The sequence below is a fragment of the Nicotiana sylvestris genome, chromosome 12 (genome assembly GCF_000393655.2).
Source record: "Nicotiana sylvestris chromosome 12, ASM39365v2, whole genome shotgun sequence".
NCBI classification, from domain to species: Eukaryota; Viridiplantae; Streptophyta; class Magnoliopsida; order Solanales; family Solanaceae; genus Nicotiana; species Nicotiana sylvestris.
In genome coordinates, this window is record NC_091068.1 from 152,981,229 (window position 1) to 153,002,987 (window position 21,759).

Below are 21,759 nucleotides of genomic sequence, written 5' to 3' on the forward strand. Positions count from 1 at the left end.
TTTCCATTCACATTACCACACTTCAATTCCAACAAGTTGTAGACCGAAAACGTTGGGTATTTGGGGAGGAAAGAGGGGAGGGGCACATAAAACATGAGGATTTGGGTGGAGGGGTAGAGGAGAGTAGCATAAAAAATTATTATCTTAAAAAAATTTTGGACTCTCTAACAAAACACTAGAAAATATTTTTTGATTTTTTTTTCAAGAAAAATATTTTATTTTATATCAAACACACCCTTAGAAGCTTTAAAGGACAATTGCTATTCATGGGTCAGTTTGGGCTAAAGTCAAGTGCTAATTTGGGCTACGGATGGATTTAGTTGGGTTGTGTCCAAACTTAGCCCATCATTAAAGTAGTCCATGCCCAACCCACTTAAACCTGAGCGAGTTTGGGGAGTCAAATGGGTTTGGGCCATTTTTGTCATCCTAGTTATAGTTAAAGTTAAAGTAGCGCTTTTTATTTTAGAAAATCTATTGAGGTATCAAAAACGAATGGAACTCCCAAGTCGAGATGTCTGGCAGAATGCTTGATCTCCTGCGCTAGAAGCGAGACCCGAAGGGTGAGCTTATGGCGGTTAGCTTCTGAGTTGAAAGGAGGCAAACACAAATGAAGGGAAGCATTACGGGCCAACTACAAAAAAAAAAAAAAAAAAAAAAAAAAACAAAGCTTCGTAGACTCGTCAAGTCGCTTGTAGAACGCTGATGACTATTTTTCACTCAATAAGTGAAGGGGCAGATCGATCACAGTTCACCATGTGCTTTAAGCTATTAAACATATCTATTGATATCAAGGATCCATCTCGTACTTAATTTTTCTACCTTAAATTATTGAGTTTTAGTATTATCACATGTTTCTTCATGTTGTGTCGTGTGCGTGCCGGGCCTTATTCACTCAATATTATTATTGTGTGTACTACGACGCAACTTTCTGAGGATCTATATATATTATTGGGTATCTTGTTCAGATTCAATCGAGATTTCAAAAAAGTATAATGCCATTTGTATATAATTCTTTAGTTCTATTCAAACGGAGAATTATGCATACGACGAAATTATTGCACCAACAACAACCAAATGGGTCATAAAGGTATGAGGAATTACTTGAGAGATTTACGATTTAAACTTGATAGGTTTAATATTAAAAATTCTTATCCTCATCGGCTCATTGCATTTTTTAGATTATGAGTTGATTAGAATTTAGTATATATTGACATTTTAGTAAATTTTCATATTATATTTATGCTCTGTCTCAAAAATTATAAATTTAGTTGAAGCCCGCAAACTTATATATGATACATCCGCCCGGCATTATATGACAAACTAAAGCATATTTTTCACACTATCTATTTGGTTAGCTTAATTTGTCTAATCCAAGCGGGGATGGATTTAGGGGAACGGAAGGGGTTCACTCTTATGCCGGAAAATTACACTATACATATAAGATAAAATTCATTTTGTACCTCTATATATTACACTTTTAATCTCTTTGACACAACCCACAAACATAGCTCAGTGATCAATGGTGTTCAAAATCTTTAAGTTTGCTGGTTCAATTCTGACGGTCATAGTCTCTTTAAATTTTTTAAATATTTTTTAAAACCCTTTTAGCGAAAATCCTGTCCCGCAAGTACTTAATTATAAATTACTGGTAGTTGTTGTAGACTATATGTGTCCACCCCACTCGGTACTTAGTTTATAAATCAATGATTGCGATTAACATTGCTACAACTTATAATCATTAGAAACTGAAAGATGATGGTTGAACCATAAAGATTATAATCATTGCAATGTTATCTAGTTGCTTCGAGGAACAACTTGGAAACAAGTTTCCTAAAGTAATTATGTTACTTCCCCACGTGAAAATTCTACTTATTTTCATTAAATCTCCTGCAAAAGAAAGTTTTAATCCTTAGTACTTTAACCAGAATATGTATCCTAAAATATTCATGGCATTCTCTTTCAGTATTTAGAGATGATGATAAAGCAAAGAAAAGAATTAAAAAGGACATTATATTGTCATTTGATGATCTATTAGTCATAACTTAGAAGAGGTTGTTTATTTGAGCACTGCATTCAAACATATGTTAGTACTCATGTATTAGTTTGAAGTATTTCCCTCTACATGATTGGCTTTGCAGAATCTATAACTTCGAACAATTCTCCCCTTTTAGCCTTGGCGTAACTGGTAAAGTTATTACCATATGATCAGGAGGTCACATGTTCAAGCTATGGAAACCACCTCTTATATAAATACAGGGTAAGGCTGCGTACAACAAACCCTCGCATGGTCCGACCCTTCCCCAGATCCTCCACACATAGTGGAAGCTTAGTACACCGAACTGCCTTTTTTTCCCGTACAATACTCCCTTTTAGCCTTAGACTAAATTTTTATCTAGCTGAACAGTGGCGAAACTAGAGTACGGGTCACTAAATATCCATAACTATTTGATTGTAAATTCAATTATCATTATGTATTAACTGAAGATCCTTATCTAAATTCAATTATCATTGTGTATTAACTAGAGCCCCTAATCTAATAGATAGTTAAAGAGCTCCCGTTGAAGAGCACAAAGAGAGTAGGATCAGTGATTTACCTAAGTAACGTTGTAATAAATTCACTGTTTACTTTTTTAGCCGGTATACATAAATTATATACTGTTATGCACATACTACACATAAATCATACATATTTTATACATCAGCTGTCTATTTTTAACTTAAGCGATTAGGTGAATGACTATTTAGGTTAATTTTCTAATTGGTTGAGCCCATACTGGTCCAAATTGGGCTTATCATGAGGGGCTGATCTAGCGGAATTTTGGGCTAGCCAAAATAGGTGGGTTTTTCTGTCTCTTCCTTTATTTCTTTCGGGCCTCTTTTTATACTTTAAGTTTTGAAGAATTAACCTAAATAGCTGCTCACTTAATCTCTTAAATTAAAAATAATCGGCAAATATATATATATATATAATTCATATATAATATACGTATAATTGTATATAATCTATGTACACCGGCTAAAAAAAGTAAACAATAAATTTGGCTGGCTATTTGTGTAATAACCCCTTTAGTTTTTCTTAAAATGCAACAAAGTTCCAGAAGATTGGCAAGTGCAAAGTAGAATAAATTAAATTAATAAAGTAAGTATACTCTATCAAATGCCTGAACATGCATAATTAAAATGATTTACTTGAATATTTGCTCAATAACAATATACCCAGTATTATTTTACATTGTGGAATTTTGTCACGACCCTAGTTCTCCCTTCATGAACCATCGTGACGGCACATAGTCTCTACGACTAGGTAAGCCTAACATTGCGGAAAAAGAAACGAAACGTAAATGCTATCAACTAATAAGTAAATTTAAACAAGGAATGTTATGCCGCTCGGCATATACAATAATCACTTCCGAACAGTACATAAACTCTCCCAAAACCCGGAATGTCATAAGTTACAAGCTAAATAAAGAAACAGTACTCCCATACTCCAGAGTCAAATACAAGAAGAAAATACAAGAAGGGTTGTCATTGGGTGGAATAGATAGGGACTTCAAGGTCTGCGGACGCGGCAAATATACCTTGAAGTCTCTACAACTGGCTCGCTTCACTAGTGATGTGGCTGGTAAGAGGTACCTGGATTTGCACACGAAAAACATGTGCAAAAAAGGGTATGAGTACACCACAATGGTATCCAGTAAGTGCCAAGCCTAACCTCGGTCGAGTAGTGATGAGATCAGGTCAGGGCTCTACTGGTATAAATAGAATGAAATAAGACGGAAAACAAGTATTACAATGAAATAAGTACGAAAATTTAATAGGAATAAAATTCAATGAAAGCCAACGGCTCAAAACACAATTATAGCAACAGGGGATCTCCTGGGATACCGCCCCGTATTCCCAAACGTAAATGTATAGGAGGGATCTCCCAGAATACCATTCTGTAGTCCCAAAGTAAATATACAATGCTGGGGTATATCTCGGAATACCGTTCCGTAGTCCCAAAGTAAATATGCAGTACGGGGAGATCTCCCAGAATACCGTTCTGTAGTCCCAACGTAAATATGCAACTCCACCAAACAGAGACAACAGTTATAGCAAGAAACCACACAATTTAGGCTAAATTCGAGTCAAGGAAGAATATGAAATCTCACCAAAACATGCTACACAGAGTCCAGATAGGCAGTTAAGACACGTAGGCATGCTTTCATAAACTAAACAGGATAGTTACATATACTAGTGTTACTCAATTAAAGGAAAACAGATATTAGCTTAATGAAAATGGAGTTTTTCAACAAATAGCCCGTGTACACACTCGTCACTTCACGTACACGACGCTCATATATCAAACAGTACCAAATCCTAAGGGAAGATCCCTCACACAAGGTTAGGCAAGTCACTTACCTCGAACCAAGCTCAACTCAATCCGAAATAATGCTCTTTCCACGAATATCCAGCTCCGGATGGCCCAAATCTAGCCAAAATAATTACAAAACGTAAATATAGCTACAAACAACTACTTTAGCTAATAAAATCAAAGCTAAGACAAGAAAATAAAAAACTGCCCAAAAATCCTCCCCGGTCCCACGTCTCGGAATCAGGTAAAATTTATCAAATAAGAACACCCATTCACTCACGAGATCCCTCATGCAAAAATCATCCAAATCGGACGCCTAAATCCCACTCAAATCTCAGATTTTTGGTTGTGAACTTTTCCCCCAATTTCCCAACTTCCTCACTCAAATTCACTAATTTAATGAACAACTATGGATTAATGAAATATGATCAAAATAGGATTAGAAATCATTACCCAATGACTTCTTCTGAAAAACTCTCGAAAAATCGCCTTCCTCCGAGCTCTAAATCGAATTTTGTGAAATGAATATCACACCCTCAATCTGCCCCTTTTCTGCCGAGCGCTTATCGCACCTGCGGGCCAAGGATCGCATTTGCGGTCCCGCACCTGTGAAATTTTCATTGCAGGTGTGGCTTTTCACTTAAAGCACCTCGTCCACATCTGCGATTAAGAGGTCGCACATGTGTGTGCGCACATACGGACCCTTGTCCGCTTCTCCAGTCCCAGACCGCTCATGTGGTTCCTTCTCTCTCTCCTACGGGCATTGCAGATGTGGAACTCCCCCCGCACCTGCGATCCCAGACCTCCTTTCTATTTCTGCTTCTGCGGTTCCACAACCGCTTCTGTGGCTCCGCGCCGGCGGCCCAAAGTGCGCTGGTGTGAAAACACCAGGTGCAACAACTTCAGCAATTTGCATAAGTTTCAAACCAATCCGTTAAGCACCCGAAACTCACCCGAGGCCCCTAGGACCTCAACCAAATATACCAATCAATCCTAAAACATCATACGAACTTAGTCGAGCCCTCAAATCACATCAACAACGCTAAAAATACAAATCACCCTCCCAATCCAAACTTAATGAACTTGAAACTTTCAAATTCGACAACTGATGCCAAAATCAACCAAACCATGTCCGTTTGACCCTAAATTTTGCACACAAGTCATATTTAACACTACAGACCTATTTCAACCTCCGAAATCGGATTTGACCCCGATATCAAAAATTTCACTACCGGCTCAAAACTCCAAAAATTCGACTTTCGCCATTTTAAGCCTAAATAAGCTACGGACCTCCAAAACACAATCCGCACACGTCCCTAAGCATAAAATTACCCAACGGAGCTAACAGAATTGACAGAACTCCATTTCGGAGCCGTCTTTACACTGTTCCAATTATGGTCCAAACCGACCGGCCCGGTCGGGGCGTTAATTCTCAAAACGACCGGCCGGATCATTATAGATCTGGGGAGGGTAGTGTGTACGCATAACTTACTCCTACCTTTATGAAGGTAGATAGGCGAAATATTTGCTCAAATATTCATAAATGTATAATAGGAGTAAAGGATTTTTTTGGGGGTACATAATATGAGTAAAGGAATGCTAGAAGCGTAATGGAAAAAAAGGGGTGAAATTCAAAAATAGCCAGATTTACAAGTGGTAATTCAAAAATAGCTACAATTTTAAAAGTAATTGAAATTTAGCCACTTTTTCATGTAAAGATAAATCTGAACGAAAATATTATTCAAAATCCGAAAAATATTCCAACATAATATACTGGAGTTTCAGCATAATATACTAGTAGGGATGGCAAATGGGGTAGGGCAGGGCGGGGCAGGGCAAGCCTTGACCCGCTAAGATTTTGACCCGCCCTGCCCTGCCCCATTTAGAATTTTTTTAAAAAATTGCCCTGCCCCGCCCTACCCCGTTAAGCCCTGCCTTGCCCTGCCCCATTTAAGTTTTTGTTTTTTCTATCCTATCCATTTTTCTTTTTCTTTTTTTTTTATCACACTTTGCTGTGTTTTATCCCTTTCTAGATATAAGAAACTAGAATAGATTTGTAGTTAAATCTTCCGTGGCATCCTTTTTTCTTCATTTTACTTATAAAGAGCATAATAAATTAGAAATAAAAACTTAATCCCTGGCAGTTGTTTTGCGACACTGGCCATCTTGTTCTAGATATATACAATTGAGTTGTGATGATTGAAACTCTTGCATTTTGGTTTATTTTCTAAAAATATTAGTCTAAAAAATATAAAGATATATTTAAAAGTGTTTGAATTAATTTTAAAGTAATGAAATATTAACCAAGTCATAACCATACATAACAGTAGTCAGTAGGAAAACTTAAGCGTCCGAATCAAATGGTAATAGCCCATATATGCTATATAGAGGCATCCCGTTAATGGCCCATATTTTGGCCAGCAAACCAAACCCAAACCTGCCCTGCCCCATTAAAGTTTTTCAAAATTTAAGTTTTACCCTACCCTGCCCCGCCCTGCCCTATTTTAAAATTCCCCTACCCTGCTCCGTTTGGAGTTTGCTCTGCCCTGCCCCGCCCTGCCCTACCTCATTTGCCATCCCTATATACTAGTGCAGCATAATATGCTGGAAGTTCATATATATGTGCACCAATTTCCAGTATATTATGTTAGAACTTGCCTTGTACAACAAAATAGTGATTATTTTTCAATGACTTTGTAAACGCTAGCTATTTTTCAAATATCAGTTCGAAAATTGGCTAGCCCGTGCTATTTTGACAACCAAAAAAAAAAGACTCGTTTGCACCACTGACAGAAGTAAGAAGGACTCGTTTCTTTCTCAATAGAAAAAGGTAAAGAAATACCCAATCACTTTGACTATGGATTTAACATGGCCTAAACTATTTATAATTTACAAGAATAAACTATAGAAAATAAGAACTAATAAGAGGCTAGAGGATTGAACGTTTAACGATGAAATTCAAAGTCAACTGGAGCGCCAAATGATTTCTTACAATGAGCAATGGCTGCCTGAACAGAATTATCCCTCAAATAAAACCTTCTAACTTCATCATCATAACCATTGTTGTTGCTATGCATAGGTGACGACTTAATAGAATTAGGGCAGCTTTTACTTTTACTATTCTTATGGGCAAATGATGTCCTTGTTCTTGCACTTGTGTAATAACGACTCGTCCTGACGAGTGAATCTAATACTCCTCTCATTGCCTTAAGGTTTATTATGCCCGCGACAGATGTTGTTGATTTGTCGCGGGTTAGATCTTGATAATTAAGATCTGAATGATTGCGAGTTTTCAGTTTCATAGTGTCATTTGTTGGATTTTCGTTGCATGTGCTGCTGCCTCGCTGTAGTAAAGGTTGTCTGGCCGGCATTTGTTCCCTTTTGGCTTTGGGTGTCACCATTGAAAATAGCATTGATGGAATATTTCTGTATTTGAATTTTATAATAAAGTTCATAATTCCATTTGGCTTTGAAGTGACCATCGTACGATCTTTCCTGCAGAATATAACATCAAGTTAATTAATCCATTAGTGACAAGAACTTTTAGCTCCTGTTTGGCCATAAAATTTGGGAGCTTTTTAAATAAAAAAAATTTGTTTTCAAATATTTGTTTGTTTATAAATTTTAATTAATTTTGGTTAAGTTTGAAAACAAATCTTCAAATCCCAAAACAGCTCTAGAGTAGTTTTTGAAGTTTTCTACTCAAAAAACTTCAAATTCTTTTCAAGTAAAATACATGTCCAAACACAATTTTAACTCTCAAAAACCATTTTTCATCTCATCTTCAAAAATATATTTTTTCAAATTTCAACCAAATCTATGTCCAAATGCTAGCTTAGTGTATATTAATAGGTTTAGCAAGTTATTTTTTTTCTCTCTTCTAATCAAGGTTACCAGAATATTAGTTGATTTTAAATATATAAGTTAATTACACTGACAATAATATTAATTTACATGCAATTAATTACCATATAATTAAGTTATCTAATTAGGTAAATATACATTTTTCACAAGCATTATAGTACTTAAAACTCTTTAAGCATTTTCACAAGCATATATAGTAAAACTCTTTAAGGCAGACCATTGACCAGGATACGCGATACGCCCACTTGCCAAAAACAAAGGGAAAAAGTCTTCTTTTTTTTTTGTTTCTTCTACTAAACCATAGACTTTAAATTAAATAAATAAAGAAGTTTGAATAGGTATTAAAGAAGCAGCATAATTTTGACAAGGTCAAAAAGATTCACCTGTTGCTTAACATCTCCGTGCAATTCGATTCATGGTCAAAATTAGCTTTTTCTACCCTCAGTGAATTCAAGTTCTTGACCGAGGATGCCATGAACGCGTTCACAATGCGAGTCAAGGATACAAAAAGGCCTAACCTCGCCTTATTAGTTGTTCCCTGTGCATGTTGTGTTGTACTACATGACGTTTCAGCAGCTGATAATGAACATGTTGTTGTCACAGTTGAGGAAATTCCAGCTGAAAAAGATATGCGTAACTCCACCTCTGGAGTTTCCTTCTCCTCTTTATCAACTACTGTTGTTTTTGTTGGCAGAGGATTAAGGTTTATTTCAATGTACGCGCCGTCGCCGTCGCCGTCGTCTGAATCATACATAACATAATTACTAGCATCATAACCTTGACTGATATCATCATCAGAAGAGAAGAGGCCATGAGATGAGTTGAAGTCAAAAGAACTAAAAGAAAAACTCTTTCTTTGGTCCAGTTCTGTGCTTTTGATCATGATAACTGATGCCCAAATAGCAATATACTCTCTTTTAAATTACTATCAAGATCGACGTTGTCTTGCATGTAGACAAATTAGTTGTATGAGGACGAATCAGAATATTTGGATGGTACCAAAAAAGATATAGGTTGATGAAGAGTCATGAGTTGCGAGCATGTGGTAAAGTGTCACCGACAGATCTCTTAATTAATTAGGTGTAAAATGGAATATGAAGTATCCTTACTACTTATACTTCTCTGATTTCCCAAGATGTTCAGAAAGAGAGTCTTGGCGCAATGGTAAAATTGTATGTGTGATCTATAGGTTATAAGTTCGAACCGTGAAAGCAACTATTAATGATTGCATTAGGATAAACTGTCTATATATCACACCCCTTACAATACCAATTTCAACTAAACCCAATATTTTCGATACAGTATAAAATTATGTGTAAAAATTTATTAAAATTATCGCAAATAATAGGTTTGAACTCATCATAATTTTAAAGATACAATGGGTTCATGGCAAAACACCTTCGGGGTTGAACCCAACAACAACATCCAGTATAATCTCATAAGTGAGGTCAGGACAAAAAACCTTCAAAGTTGAATCCATAGAACTTAAATCCTGCATCCGCCTCTGAATGTAGTCCTTTTCGGACCGTACGTGAATACGAGATACTTTATGCATGCTGTCTTTTTTTTTTAAAATGTCTAGCTATTGTTCTCTGTAATTGGGCTCAAATGGACTCTTCACCGACGACGGGCGGCGCAAGAAAAATATAACGTAACACACATATATGTATTGTTATAGTATTATATCCAGCTGCCAGATATAGTTGCTATATGGAATGGTTAATATGATAAATAAAAGTAGTTTGATCATGTTTTTTTTATCTTTTATTTTACTTGGCGTATGTGTTTGTAATTTTCTAAGTTGAAGGGGTTTTCTAATGTGGACTGATAAAGACTAAAACAGGCATTTGACCATCTAGAACTTCCAATAACAACATTTCTGCCAGGTTAGTTTATTACTATCACTACTAGTTAAACATTACTAATTCATGATTCATTGGAACCTATAGTTGAATGGCCCTGAAAACCAGTGGATTTTTTTGGACTAAAGGAAACAAGAATGTATAATAGTAGCAATCACTCTTCATTTGTTTTTCCACTATAAATTAATCAAATCTCCTCTTTTCCATGCCTAATTTTAGGGGCTAAGCTATAGCAATAGATACAATACGAGTTTGGTCAGAATTAATAAACTTTAAATTTAGTTTCACATTTGCGTGATGGCTATAATATCGGTGGGATATTGGTCCAAGTCATGAAGCAACAACCCTAGATTCATGGGTGAATGACACAGCTACCCACTAAAACAAAACTATTTACCCTTGCCTACCCATTTATTTTTCTACTCATCAAACTAATTACATTTCCTACCCATAATAGTTTTTGTGGGAAATTTTTTCTTTTTTCTTCAATTTTTTTTATTTCTATGCTTCTTCTTTTTTTTTTCCTTTTTTTCTTTTTTTCTCCTTTTCTTTTTTCTCGTTTTCTTATTTTCTTTTTCCTTTTCTAATTTCATTTAACTTATTTTTTTTATATTCTTTTCTCTTCATAATCTAATTTCATTTACTATTTTCACTATTTTTTATTATTCTTTTTTATATAATAAGAAAAAATAACTGATATAATAAATATTTGTTCACTTTTTTAAATATAACTAGTATAATATACCTTTTGTCTTTTTTTTTTCATTTTTAAAATTCTGTTATTAAATTGAAATAATATCAGTTGTCACTTGATCTAATTCACTGAATATCACATTGATTGCTGCTGAGCACCATAAATTACATAATCAGCTTTTAAGAATCAACACGTGATTGTCATGCAAATCTTGATCTCCTTCCCTATAAATATCAGTACATACTCTACCATTAGCAGTAATACAACCAGTTATGGAGCAAGAAAATATAATCTACGGCCACCAAATCTTCATATACACTAGTTAGAATAGAAATGATAACAAAACATTGGAAAATGCAATAAAAGTACAAGTAGCAAAAAAGACTTCTAGAACCATATGATACCAATATGGTATACATGTATACCAACAGAGTATATGATTGCTCTAGAATATTGCTACAACTATCTGCGACTATACTAATGTACCAAAATATTAAGGATGCAATAAAAGTATGAGAAATTACATGCTCGCAACTAAATATTCGCAAAGCAACTTGCTCATTCCGTATGTTAATAGGGTATATAGTTGTATGGGGTCGTTCCAATAATTATCTATAATTATAAAAACTATTACATAATACACATAATCTATGTTCGTCGGCACAAAAAATTTCAGTACTGCAAATCATGTTCATATAAATAATTTCAGAATAGTAATCACTTAAAAATGCAGCTAAAACAACCAAAAAAATGTTCAAACTACCATATGATACCAATATGGTATATAACTATACCAACATGGTATACAACTTTACTGGTTAATTTCCGGCAATTGTATGACTATACTACTATTATATAACACACATGCATAAAGAGAAAAATAAAAAAATAGTGTACCATATATTAATATAATAAAGTATTTCAAGATATTGTACAATATTACTATTATTAAAAGAAAATTAAATAGTGTACCAATTAAATGCAGCTAATACAACCAAAAAATGACTCAACTAGTATATGATACCATATAGTATATAACTATACTAATAGGGTATATAGTTGTACGGGGTCGTTCCAATAACTGCATATAACTATAAAAACTATTACATAATATGCAAAATCTATGTCCATAGATACAAGAAAATCCAACAACGCAAAATATGATCATATAAATCATTTCAGAATAGAATTCACTTAAAAATGCAGCTAAAACAACCAAAGAATACCCCAACTACCATATGATACCAATATGACATATAATTATACCAATAGGGTATACAGTTCTACTAATTAATTCTAGAAAACTATATATGGCTATACTACTATTACATAATACACATGCATAAAAAGAAAAATAAAAAAATATTGTACCACATATTAATATAAGAATATATTTCAAGATATTGTATTATAATACTATTATATAAAACAAACACATAAAGAAAAAAATCAAAATGATTACATAATACACATGTATAAAAGAAAATTAAAAAAAATTCAAGATATTGTACTATTCTACTGTTACTAAAGAAAAATCAAATAGTGCAACAACTAAATATAACTAATACAATCAAAAAATGTTCCAACTAACATATGATACCAACATAGTATATAGCTATACCGACATAGTATACAATTGTACGTAAAGAGTTTATTTTTTTTTAAATTCAATTATTAAACTGAAATAATATCAGTTGTCACATAATCTAATTAACTCAATGAGAGCTTATGCAATGAATAATACCTCCATGGAATTCCATTAGTGTTAATAAATATTATTATTTATTTATTGAAATTACGGACAAAAATTCAGGACAATCCTTTTGAAATTGTGGTATGCACGACAATCGAGAGTTTCTCTGATCAACTTATTCCTCTTGTCCATTTTTCTCACTGCGAATATCCTATTTCATTTTTATTTTTCAAATAATTATTACTATATATTTCTACAGTCAAAATACATATCATAGACAAAGAGTTAGTCAAAGGTAATATTATTCAAGTCATATAATAAAATAAAAAGGGGAATAGATTTGCATTTTCCACATGCCCCTCACGTGGGGTAAAGCAAATTAAGGGGGAAATAGGAAATTGAGTTGTCCGGTAATAAGTTTGTATTGTATAGGTAGGAATTGTAATTAATTTTCAAGTGGGCAACACCGGGTAATTACGTTGGCCTTGATAGGCATTATGTGTTATTTCCTCTAGATTCATCGCATTCTTTTCCTCCTCTTGACAAGGCCCTTCTAGCTACCGCCTACCGGTGTGGACCTACAACATTTAAAAATTTAATTACGACATTTACAAATTTAATTACAACATTTAAGAATTTAATTACTATTAACACTTTTGTGTGTGTGTGTGTGTTGAATGACGCGCGCATTGGAAGGAAGATATTGCATTTTGTACATGTTGAAGCCGTAAGTCATGTATTCTCTTTTTATTCCTCTCATTTTTGCTGCACAACTCTTTCTTGATCTCCTTTTGTTTTTGATAGACTTTCTAAGTTCCAAATATATAGTCGGAGAGTGTCATCTCTCAAAAACAAAAAGAAAAAATAATGCTTTATTAATAGATCTGGATACTCGTTGGAAAAAAAAAAATCTAGATACACACCCTCTTGTTGAATAGTTACTTTTTATTATGCCCTTTGGGTGGATGGAGGATTATGAGGTTTGCTATAGTTTTGATTGTTATCTATTTGGTTCGTTCACTTGTCCACTTTGAATTTTTCACGCCCTTTATAGAATAATAATTGTAGTACATATTTTATCTTATAAACCCTAATAATGATTGTTTACCCGTAAAATGGTACAATTGAATTTATACGTGGTTTATAGACAACTGAATCGGTCTGATCCTAAAATGATCAATGAATTAAACAAGAATGTAAGACTTAGCCTTGAAATCGAAATAAAACAGCAAAGATCTCGGTTCTGAGAGCGGAGCTTCCGGAGGCGGTAAGAACAATATTAATAAGCAAGAGGATAAAATAGTATTAAGCTTTTGAGCAAAGTATAGTGTTAGCTTGTCAGAAAAGTCATCGAGTTACATTGGTTGTTGAGTTTTCTATTTATAATAGTGTCTAGGGAACAAGGTCCTAGGATCAAGCCCTTCTTAAATGATAATATAATGACCATTATGAATGTGTAACGACAACCAGTGAATGCCATATTCTTTGTAACAGACTATGTACTTAATGCTATAATATAGTCTCCATTAAATGCTACCATGTGACATACATTTATTTCGCCTTCATGAACACCACTCTCTTTGGGAACAAACAAGATCGTTGCCTTCGGACCTAGTCGATTTTTGTCTTCGGTTCCACATGTCGTTTTATCATGCGATCATTTAATATGAGCATATTTTACCCTATACAATGATTACATTTCAAAAAGTCTAAGGGAATAATTTTGGAGATGAGTAATTAATGATAAAGGTAAAACAAGAAAAAGAAATTGTCTTTCTCTTGATTTGTTAAAATGGACAAGAAAAAGTGAAAATGTATTCTTAGTATAGTGGACAAGTAAAAGTGAATGGAGGGAGTACTATTTACTAGTCCCTTTGTCCCAATTGCGCGAAGCTAGAGTTTTTAGGGTGAAACTTTTTGATTTGACGATAAATTCAGATGTAGAATTTTTAAATTGTTTGAAACAAAGTTTATATAATATTTAAACGGGCTAAATACATAAGTTGGCACCTGAACTATCGACCAAATCCCTGTTACACACTTTATGTGGGGGAAAATAATATTACACACTCAACCTTTTAATAGTGTGTCTAATACACACCACTTTAGTATTTGACCACTTTTTCTCAACAAGTGTATACCACGCACCAATAAGATTCTGATACGTGTCATCAATTTAAAATAAAAGGAACACTTAAAAACGATACTTCATCTTCTTCATCTTAGTCGTCGGAAAATCCCGTTAAAGCAAAGTCAGAAACCTTAAATTTTCAACCACCAAAGTGATAAACACCAAAAAAAACTTCCATTTTCACCCAAAAACAATAAATTTTCATTTCATTTTCAAAAAAACATAACAATCACCCACCATTTTCAAGCAAAAGATCTCAGACTCCTTCTCACCCAAATCCACCACCATAGAAATATTATTTTCATATTCAACAAAAAGAGAGAAGAAAAGAACGAGTTTAAGCCCCTTATAATTTGGATTGCTATACTCTAAGCTTGAGTGGCACCTCAAAGTAAAATTTCAATGAACCTGGCGCTTCTCATGTGAAAGCCGAAGCTGACCTTCGGTGTTACGTGTTGTTTACATGAGATAGTTTGATTCAGCACAAAATTTAAAAAAAAAAAATATTTTGAAATTTATGATTGTAAAAGTTTAAGGAATAAAAGCTGAATTGACAAATCGGCAGACAATGCATAATTTTCACATTATAATGACTATGTCCGGTACATGATAACGAAATACAAGAAGCAGGTAAACAACGGGTGGCGCTCGACGGACCTACGGTGGATCAGTCGCCGGGAATTTCACTAAACATTATGAAGAAGGAACAATAACAGTGCGCATCATATCCTTGAATTCAACGAAATCAACTTGGCCATCGTGATCTTTGTCAACTGATGAAATCATCATCTCCACTCTATCAATTTCGTTTCCTTCAGGCAATCCCAGTTTCTCTAGTACAGCCTGTAATTCCTTCGCCGATATAAAACCGTCGCCGTTCTCATCAAACACGTTAAACGCATCCTTCAGATCCACTTCGTCCTGATCCGGATCCTGATCCAATCCGATCTTATCTTCATATTTTGACCCGAAAAAAACATCGTCGAGTGAGCGATGTAGAGCCTCGAAATCTTCGAATCTAAGGCCGTTGTTTCCGGACTTGATGTATGATCTCACCATTGATTCAATTTCCGATTGATCGGCATCTAACCCTAGCAAATTAACCGCTTGACTAAGTTCGTCAACGCTGATCAAACTGTCATGGTTTCTGTCAAACACGTCGAAGATCCGACGAAGACGAATTGAATTGAGGCTCGGACTTCGAAGCCGGAACGACGATGAGGAAGAAGACTTAAGTTTGCCTCTGGTAAGGCTCTGTTTACACTCGTCCTGTACTCCATTATTGTCACCTACTGATCCCATCGGTTTCTCTCTCTCTCTGTGAAAGATTTCTATGAACTATACTATACTGAGAAGATTTGAATAAATATAGTAGCAGTAGGAAAATTTAGGAATGGGTTTGACAGGTGAGAAAATTATGAATGGATCGTGGATGGCTGGCGGGTTTTAAAATTAAAATTAAAATTAAAATTAAAAAGTGGGGGAAAATTAAGATACCGCGCATTTGACCTGTCCGAGTCTGCAATAGCGCGTACAAAGTCTTTGGTTCAACCACCATGTTTTTGTCCTACAGCCCAGTAAACTTCTTCTCAACCCATCATTTGTTAACAGGTTCCAAACTGTATAGGGGCTTAAGTTCCTCTAAAAAAATTATATATTTTTTATTTAAAGGCTACTTTTCTAGCTTTTTGAGTTGCTAAGTTATTAATAATCTTTTTATAATCTATTTCCTCTAACAATTCTTTTTCAATTGATAAATGGTTAATCCATTTAATCTCTCTTGAGACATAGTTGATCTTAGATAGGATTTTATCAATTTTAATTTTGAAAATCTTCTTTTCACAGAGGCAACTGTTACAGGAACTGTTAACATTATTCTATAAGCAATATAGACATTTGGAAAAGAATCAAATCTTTTTATCTGATTGAGTATGTTGACTAGAGTATTATCTTCTACTTGTACTATTTCCCTCAATACTTTTAATTCAGAAAATAAGTCTAGACCGTTAATATCAGAGTGACTATTATGTCTTAAAGACATTTCAAGGATAAGGCAAAAAAATTTCAAATTCTCATCATGTAATGACTTTAATTTTTACCACTAAACAGAAAACCAAAAATACGTTCATACGCTTCGAATTGTTCAAATCTATTTTGAAGCGAAAGAATGTCTTGGTCTACTATATACAAAAAGTAATCTATTCTAAAAGATTCTTCAAGAGACTTTGTGGTTTCATTATCAACATTCTCATCAAATTATTTTTTTCTATATATTACATGTTTTTTTACGAAATTCAGGATCTATATTCATCTGAGATGCAATTTCCTTAGCAGAAATCATAGCAGTTGTGAACTCTTCTTCTCTATATCTTTGAAAATAAGAAATAAGGTGATGTTCTAAACGTCAATACCACACAAGAGAGAGGTGATTTGAGTGGTACCTAATTTTTCGACCTAGAAGAACCTGATTCTTCTAGCTGTTCTAACTACTACTATTGCGGAATTAAAAGTACAGAAAATAAAGAACACAGAGATTTTTACGGGGAAAACACCTGGCTCAAAAGGTGAAAAAACCACGACCTATTACTCAGTAGGATTTTCTCAAACATCCACTAAAATCACTGAGCCAAAACAGCATTTACAAAACCTCTTTGTAAACCTAAGGATTAACTCTAATCCCTGTGTAGCACACAACCTCAACTGTTGCGACACCTTCAAGTTAGCCTATAACTTGAACACTCAAAGTACCTATTACAAATGCTTCTATGAAAGCTAAAAAGGTACAACTTTAAACCACCTACTACAATTGAACTAGAATAAGAATAAACACAAGGGAACTGGTTCCTCTATCTCGTTCAAGTAGCTTCAGGTGTGCACACTTAAATCTCACATAAATTGCTCGCAAAATTGCCTTGCTCGTTTGCTTCAATTTAGTTTAACTTCTGCATATGTGCAACACCTGTAAAAGAGAATAATCACTGTTATTTAATGAGTTATTAATCAGAGTTTCATTGAGACTCAATTGTTGATCTTCCATCGAAGTTGAGTCCTTGTACAATACAAACTCCAGCCCTATCCTTTATCCGGATTGTGTCCTCTTCCCATAAGGAGACTTTCTCTCCTCATCCAATATGCAACCTTTTCGATCAGTTCAGGAGATATTGCTGCTTGATCACTGAGACTTATCTCATTCACGTGTATCTTACATGTCTAGGTTAATAAATACTGTGCCTCACATGATGGACATGGTCCATGACTGAGTTCATTTGTCATTCTTCAAAACTTCACCTGAACTTGGGCCAACAAATTCCCCCTTTTTGATGATGACAAACTCTGTGCTTTTACTAATCAAAGAACCTGTAAGAACTCAGCTTGACCATCAACACATTAACTTAGAATTTTAACTTATCATCAAGGACCAGGTTTAGTTAGGTTATAAATATCACATTATTCAAAATAAAGAGTAAAGCGCAATATCTCTTCCCCCTTTTGGCATCATCAAAAAGTTGCATACATTGTGAATCCTAGATTTTAGTAATTACTCATGGCCACTTGGGCAACTGCAAGTGAAAACATGGATGAAATCATCAATAATCAACAAACATATTCAAACTATTAAGATCAAAATCTTCATAGAACAAGAGAAACAACAGTTGTTATTGATAAGATATGTTTCCATCAACAAACCACAAAAAGAAAGAAAAACTTCCAAAACATGAGCAAAAAAAACAGAAAAAGTCCCTAATCTAGGTCACTAGGGGTACTAGACTGGTTCAGAAGACAACAACTGGACATCCTAAGGCTTGGAGGAACTAGAGGGTTGGGTTTGGAGAAGGTTGAGCATATTCTGAAGCATCCCATCACTCTTCTCCTTTTCTTTTGCTAGCTTAGTTCTAAATCCATCTCTTTCAGTTTCCAGTTCAGCTACATGAGCCTGGAACCTAGCAATTTCAGCATCCTTAGATCCACACACTTGAACCAAAGCCATAATCTTGCTATTCACATGTGTCTTCAGAGATGAACCAGGTTCAACTGGGGTGGCATTGACTGGATAGTCACAAGCCATAAGAGTCTTGATGCCAAAACGTTCCTTGCTTGATGCCATCTCCCATTTCTTCAAAGGCACATTCAGCCTGTCCAGAACAGTAGTTAATATGAACCCATATGGGGTGGCATGAGCCTTGGAGCCATTTATGACCCTGTCCAGTAATTTGACAATAAAGGCAGGCCAATTGATTTGCATTCCTCTCACAAGGCACTCCATAAGAACCAGGTCCATGTAGTTGACAGTGTGCCTCCTCTCCTGTCTGGGCAGCAGACACTTGTTAACAAATTCAAACAAGACCTTGTGCTCAGGCCTCATCTCACTTTTCTGCACAAACCTGGCTTCAGGCATATCTTCAGCAGTTGCGGCATCACAAAAATTTCTAGTGATTTGAAGAGCAGTAGGGAGAGAATCTACACATGGCCACCTTTGCCTTGTATAATTATCATACCCCTCACTATGTATGTCTAGAATCTTACCCAATTTGAGTGCATCAAACTGCACCCTTACTCCTTTCACCAGACTGGTGACTATCCCATTCTTCACTGTGGCATTGGCCATAAACTCAATCAATTCTTTCCTAGCCAGCCTCCCATCCATTTCAAGGACCATGTCCTTCCAACCTTGTGCAGCTAAGGCATCCACCAGTCTTCTCATTCCTGGCTCATCCAGGTCTCTCAGCAGTCTTCCTTTCAAAAAATTTCTTCTGCCAAAGATGGCAAACCTATCTTGTTCCTTTTCAGATTCCTCTTCTTCTTCTTCTCCACTCCATTCTTCTTCTTCCTCAGTAATTTTTACCTGCTTACCTTTCACTGCAGATCTGGTTCTTTTGGCTAAAGAGGGTTCAACAAATACAGGTTCAGAGGAAGACTTCTTGGAAGAAGTCTTGGCCCTTTTTGGTTTGTGTGTAGGAACCTCCACAGTTATTCCCCTTTTTTGATGGACCAGTTCCATCTCCTCTTCTTCTTCTTCTGCAACCTCAGAACTCTCCACAACCTTTGCTTTTCCCTTCTCCTTCTTTTTCTTCTTGCTTTCTTCCAGAGCTTTCTGTAACTCAGCTTCACTTTGTTTGACCCCGCTTCTAGTAGCTCTTCCCTTAGGTACTGAAGGTACAATAGGTTTTGGGGATGACATTTTGCTTTTCTTTGTTGGCTTGGAAGCAGTTGGAGCCTTTTGTGTGGAAGCTTTACGCTTTTTTGGATCATAACTGGCACCAACCCTCTTCAGAAGATCAGCCAGTGTTTCCTCAGCAGATGAACCAGGTTCATCTTGTTGCTTGCTTAGATGCACAAGCCCTTCAACCGCCTCCCCATAACCACTTCCCCCTGACTTGTTGCCACCTTCTTCAACACCTCCACAGATAGCCAGAACTTTTTCTTTCCCGTTTCCCCTCTCATCACCACTTGCTCCCTCTCTCTTTTTCTTTTTTGTTACCTCCACTTCTACTAGATTCAGCCCCTTTACATCTTTGACAGGACCAACCAAGACAAACCTATTTTCTACATTTTGAACCACAGTAGAGAATACCACACAAGAACTTACCTCACCAGGGATTTCTTGAATCTTGTCAGTGTCAGAAGACCCATGTTCTTCACCTTCGCTGGCAGAAATAAAAGCTTCAGACTCAGAGCTTGAGTCAGATTCTTGAGTAGGACTTTCCTTCCTCTGGCTAGCCTTCAATTTCTCATTTAGAACTTTTCTTAGAGCTCCAAAAGCTACAGTTTTTCTGGCCAACATTTTCTGCCTACGAAACCTAGGTTTTGGGGTTTCACTAGGGGGGTGTAGATGAGGATGTATTAGAAGGGGATACTGGTGGGGGAGTGCCAAAATTATCTTGGGGGTTAGTCATGGTGGATTGTTTCTTGAGAAAAATTTGGGAATTTTTGGAGAGGAGAAGGGCGATCAGGACTTGAGAAGAGTTTTGACGGTTATGGACTAATGAAGAAGAGGTGTGTTGTATATTTAAAGATGATTAGAATTAAATGCAGTAACGACAGCTTTTTCAGAGGTCAATTAGAAGTCTAATCAAGGTGTAATTTTGGTCTCTTAGTGATTATTAGGCATCGCTAGATTTTAGGCAAAAATCCCGGTTTTTAGAGTTCTAGGGAACGAAACTGGTTCAATGCTCAACGGATAGAATTTCTGGGAATTTGATGAATGTAGGACTTCTACTCATGATTGGAAAAATAATCTTTCTAATTGTGTAGAGTATAGAAAACATACCTGCGCTTTTCATATGAACACATACTGATGAACCAGGTTCTTTATATAGAACTCTCTTAAACATGCCTCAAATGCTAAAATAGAAGAAACTTTGTAAGAGATTAGTAAGTCACATGTCACAGGAGTATACTATTAAAGTATGAAACTGAGTAAGAATTGATCTAGATATTTACACAAAGTTAGAACTCCTAACCAAAAAAAAATTTCATTTTTTTAATATTGTGCATTCTGAATTGGACCTATTAGGTGATCTTAATCATCCCTAATTCCAACCTGTTCCTCTCAAAGTTTTCTCTACTCAGTGCTTTAGTGAAAATGTCAGCTATTTGTTTATCAGTAGCACAGAATTCTATTGAAATCAATCCTTTCTCATAGTTATCTCTTAAGAAGTGGTGTCTAACATCTATGTGCTTAGTCCTCTTATGATGAACAGGGTTCTTTGTCATACTTATAGCACTAGTGTTATCACAGAATATTGGAATACATCCCACTTCAATTCCAAAATCTACCAGCTGTTGTTTGATCCATAGCAATTGAGCACAACAAAAAACAGTAGCAACATACTCAGCTTCAGTAGTAGATAGAGCCACAAAATTTTGCTTTTTGGTAGCCCATGACACAAGACATAAACCAAGGAAGTGTGCCATACCTGAGGTGTTTTTCCTGTCCACTAAGAAACCTGCATAATCAGTATCAGCATATCCTACTAGATCAAAATTACTACCTTTAGGATACCAAAGACACAGATCAGTGGTGCCTTTCAGATATCTCAGTATCCTATTTACAGCAGTCAAGTGGGACTCTTTTGGATTTGTCTGAAAACGAGCACAAAGCCCTACACTGAAAACAATGTCAGGTCTGCTTGCAGTAAGATACAAGAGTGAACCAATCAT

The 21,759-nt window shown here is 35.4% G+C and overlaps 3 protein-coding genes across 3 annotated transcripts; all 3 read right to left on the bottom strand.

The window, feature by feature from the left end:
• Positions 1-7,146: 7,146 nt before the first annotated feature.
• On the bottom strand, positions 7,147-9,309 carry LOC104244245 (uncharacterized). Its single transcript, XM_009799633.2, has 2 exons — positions 8,602-9,309; positions 7,147-7,849 (listed from the first exon to the last, which is right to left on the bottom strand). The coding sequence occupies exons 1-2, from the start codon at positions 9,099-9,101 to the stop codon at positions 7,300-7,302; spliced, it is 1,050 nt and encodes a 349-aa protein (XP_009797935.1). The 5' UTR covers positions 9,102-9,309; the 3' UTR covers positions 7,147-7,299.
• A 5,839-nt stretch (positions 9,310-15,148) lies between these two features.
• Positions 15,149-18,298, bottom strand: LOC104244244 (calcium-binding protein CAST-like). Its single transcript, XM_009799631.2, has one exon. It carries the CDS (start codon positions 15,898-15,900, stop codon positions 15,292-15,294), a length of 609 nt encoding a protein of 202 aa, XP_009797933.1. The 5' UTR covers positions 15,901-18,298; the 3' UTR covers positions 15,149-15,291.
• A 2,810-nt stretch (positions 18,299-21,108) lies between these two features.
• On the bottom strand, positions 21,109-21,759 carry LOC138883964 (secreted RxLR effector protein 161-like). Its single transcript, XM_070164691.1, has 2 exons — positions 21,315-21,759; positions 21,109-21,215 (listed from the first exon to the last, which is right to left on the bottom strand). The coding sequence occupies exons 1-2, from the start codon at positions 21,757-21,759 to the stop codon at positions 21,109-21,111; spliced, it is 552 nt and encodes a 183-aa protein (XP_070020792.1).